This window comes from Penaeus monodon, chromosome 11 (assembly GCF_015228065.2).
Source record: "Penaeus monodon isolate SGIC_2016 chromosome 11, NSTDA_Pmon_1, whole genome shotgun sequence".
Lineage (NCBI taxonomy): Eukaryota > Metazoa > Arthropoda > Malacostraca > Decapoda > Penaeidae > Penaeus > Penaeus monodon.
The window spans coordinates 24,108,219-24,112,140 of NC_051396.1; the positions used below are offsets into that span (position 1 = coordinate 24,108,219).

Consider the following 3,922-nt stretch of genomic DNA (forward strand, 5'->3'; position numbering starts at 1 on the left):
CTTTTTTTCCCCCCCAAAAAAAAATATTCCTTCAGAATTTCCCTATTATTTTGGTAATTATATTATCCTCACCAGAAATTTTCAGTATTTAAATTAAATTCTCTGTATCTAATTCATCTATTTCTATAGTATTTTGATTGGGTCTGAGCAATTCAATCTCTAATATATTTCTCAATATATCATATTTGGCAGTGCATGACAAAAACTAAGATCTCAATATTTGTCAATGCAAAAATATGGGTTTCTGTAAAATAAAACAACTGATTTGTTGCTTGAATCAGGAATTAATATGTAATATAATCAAATTTCTATGAAATATCTAATTGTGATACCGATTATAATACTGCTAAATTATTACTTGTAACAGATACTTTTTTGGATGTGTAAAACAATTTGTTAATACTTTTATCTTTCCTACATCATAGAATAGCCTATCATGAATTACCTTCCCAACAACAAATTCCCTTCCGAAGACCAACCAAACTGACTCACAGTTACAATTTGATCTTTATTGATTAAAACAAAAGCATAATCATTATGCAATGTCTTGGCATATATATATATATATATATATATATATATATATATATATATATATATATATATATATATATTATATATTATATATATATATATTTATATATATTTATATATATATATATATATATATATTTTTTTTTTTTTTTTTTTTTTTTTTTTTTTTTTTACTTATTAAATATTTCCAGGTGTTTTGTTAATAATAATAATAATAATAATAATAATAATAATAATAATAATAATAATAATAATAATAATAATAATAATAATAATAATAATAATAAAATAATGATATAAAATTAAGAAACTATTTTCTTGCAAAATTCGGGATTGGTAGTGGCACACCTTCACGTGCTTCAAAGAAGGTATAGGATAAAGTCAATGTGTCGAGACCCTCCATTTTGGGATCATCTGCAAACTCTGGGTCTATGTAGAAGAACACAGGCATGTGTACCTGAAAAGCAAAAGTATACATTTATTTTCAATAAACTTATAAGTATTCTGAATTGGGATTGAACATTCTTGCCTAGTCCCAAACACTTTCCTTTGAAAAGTAGACATAATCAATGAAAGAGGAAAGACACATGGCTGAAAAAGAGGGCTTGACACACAATCTGGAAGTTCATTCAAACAAGATCTGAAGAATACTAACATAAAAAGTGAGGGAGGGGTCACTTTCTCACAGAGGGCTGGGGAGTTGTGTATGGAAATGATAGCTAGATTATTCATAATGCAATAAGCATTGGATTTGACCTAGCTGAAGAGTGAACCAGTTTAAGAGCCACCTTATATGTAGCAGAAGTATTCTATACATAGATGGATTATCCCATTGGAATGCTGAAGGGGATGCCATTATGAAAAGAAAATGGTGGCTAAAGGCTTTTGAGTTTGAGAACAAGCTAGCAAAATGAAAAAATATATATATCTACAGTCATTCTTCACTTAAGAATGGATGGAGTCAGATGGGGTTTGAAGAAAAATGGTTGAAGAAATTAAAGAACCTTGTAACATCACCAATAAAACAAATGACATCTTTAGTGAAATTACAATTGCATAAACATTTTGCACATTTCAAAGATCTTGTAAAAAAAAAAAAAATTACCAGGTCTAGCCAAAAGCATGATAATCCCTGACCCATGTCCAGAGTTAGATAAAGCTAGTGAAACTTGATATTAAGTATCTCAGTGGCTAGTTATAGTAGATGACAAGGTAATAGCTCAATATCTAGATGGATTACATCAGTCACTGTTTTTAAGCATATTTAAAAAAAAATCTTTATGTGAATATTGTCAGGTTTATATGCCCTATTTTTTGCTAAGGACAGCAGAGCCTGGTACACCCTGCAGTGAAAGATACTTGAGGGTGGCATATGGTATGAGTCATACACTGGCTGGGGGAGGTGCATAAGAGGTAGAAAAATTGCCCATATGACATTTCTCTTTACAACAAGTTATGAACTAGTATCTGGTAATAATTAAGTCAAATTATTCTACCTACTGTATATCAAGAGTTTCATGATATAATCTGAAGGCTACTGGATTCAAGACAAAATATTTCTTTTTTACTTTTCTTTTTTTTTTACTGGATTTTCAGAAAAGGAAAGAATATCACAATGAAATATGTAACAAGGAAACTAAAAGAACTGGAAATGCTTTGATTTTACAACTAATTATTAAATCCCTTGCAAAAAACATCCAAAACAAATCAATACCATTAACATCTGTGAAACTGCAGTGCATCATCAATTTTCTTTGTTTACCTGTCATTTATATACAAATGCTTGTCATTTTCATATACATAAAGAGAAATTACTCAAGGCAGAGTTTGATAATATATATGAAAATTACTAACTGCCCTGATGCCACTGCAGTCTATTCTAAATAACTAATTTCCTCTTTAGAGTAAGACAACATAGGAAGTATACTTTTCATAAAATACCATTACTAATGAGACTCCCTAGTATAATAAATACAAAGAAAAACATGGTATTAAAGTTTTTAACAATAACATCAGTGACAGTATTATGAAATGCACTTTACTCTTATTTACAACTTTATCATACTCAAAACTCAGAGAAGTTCTGATGAACAATTAGATTAGATTTGTATATTCTTCTTGACAAATAGACACATAAAGCTATAAACTATGAGATTCATGATTCATACACTGTTATGAAAACTGACTGAAGGTTTCATTTAACTAACCTCTTCGTGGGGGTTGAGTAACTGCTCTTCAAAGCAGAAACATTGTATTTTATTAAAGTAAAGACCAGCATCAAAAGGAATAACATTGTAGGTGGAGACACCGATGACTGGACGATCTGTAGGATTTCTTGCAGTGTAGAAAGCTAAAGCTGTTTCCCCTGGAGCGACCTGTTGTCAGAATGGAAAAATAATATATTCTACTACTGAAAATGTAAAACAGTTATATCAACTCTTAGGTCTATTTTAAATTGTTACTTTTTCACCAGTTTTCAGTAAAAGTAACAAATTTTACATAAAATACCTTTATTTCGCTCTGCTGTGGTTTAAAATTCCATGTCATAGAAGCTGCTGTGTCTGCATTAAAGCGAATTCTTAGGATACGATCTTCTCTTTTCTGCATGGATTCAACCTTTTCAGCATCATGACCTTGTTGGGTGGTTCCTCCATAGCTGTATGCCTGTAAATGGCCATTTTTATTCCTGTATTAAAATCTCTATAAAGATTAATCAAATCTACAAAAGTCTGCCACTCTGATGGGTGCATGTAAACACTTGTGTGTGGTAACAAGACTCTATACCCCCCTTTGCAATGTTATTTTCTCTTTATCTGCATACATGTTTTAAGCTTTTATGCCATTTTCTAAAGTTCATATTTGGCATTTGATCTGCTTTATCCAGCTGGTAGTAGACTTTTTTTCTTTTCACAGACTCCATATCATCTCTCTAGGCAGTTCATAACATAGTGTAATAATAATAAGTAATAATTTGCTATTTGTGTCATTAATTTTTCTTTTTTTGTAACTTTTAATATTCTGTAATACAACCTGCACTGCTGGTAATGGCGGCCAGGAAAAGGACCCTGAATGTGGAAATGTGACCTCCCTGAAGCTGGTGCTCTTTCAATCACGGCACATGGACAGTACAGTATTTTTCATGACATGATGGTCATGTTGTCTGGATTGAAGGGGTTAACAAAATCAATAACACTGACAACTTTGACCTGTTTTCCTCTACCCCTCACTACTTTTTGTAAATGAAAGAAAATGGGATTAAAATGTTAATTACATTCATCAAACAACAAAGTAACTATACACTTGAAAACCACATCACTTCAAGGTAGCCTACTGCTGTTTATACCATCAATCAAAACTTCAAGCCAGGCACTGTTGCCATCTAGTTCCT

At 30.9% G+C, this 3,922-nt stretch overlaps 1 protein-coding gene across 1 annotated transcript in view; it reads right to left on the reverse strand.

Annotated features, from left to right (window-relative positions):
* Positions 1-776: 776 nt before the first annotated feature.
* LOC119578840 (cytochrome c oxidase assembly protein COX11, mitochondrial-like) overlaps positions 777-3,922 on the reverse strand; it is a 3,856-nt gene continuing 710 nt past the window's right edge. The window contains exons 2-4 of the mRNA XM_037926484.1: positions 3,043-3,198; positions 2,742-2,909; positions 777-991 (exon numbers count right to left, since the gene is read on the reverse strand). Coding sequence (XP_037782412.1) covers positions 845-991; positions 2,742-2,909; positions 3,043-3,198 — 471 coding nt within the window. The 3' untranslated portion in view covers positions 777-844. The remainder of the gene's footprint in view (positions 992-2,741; positions 2,910-3,042; positions 3,199-3,922) is intronic.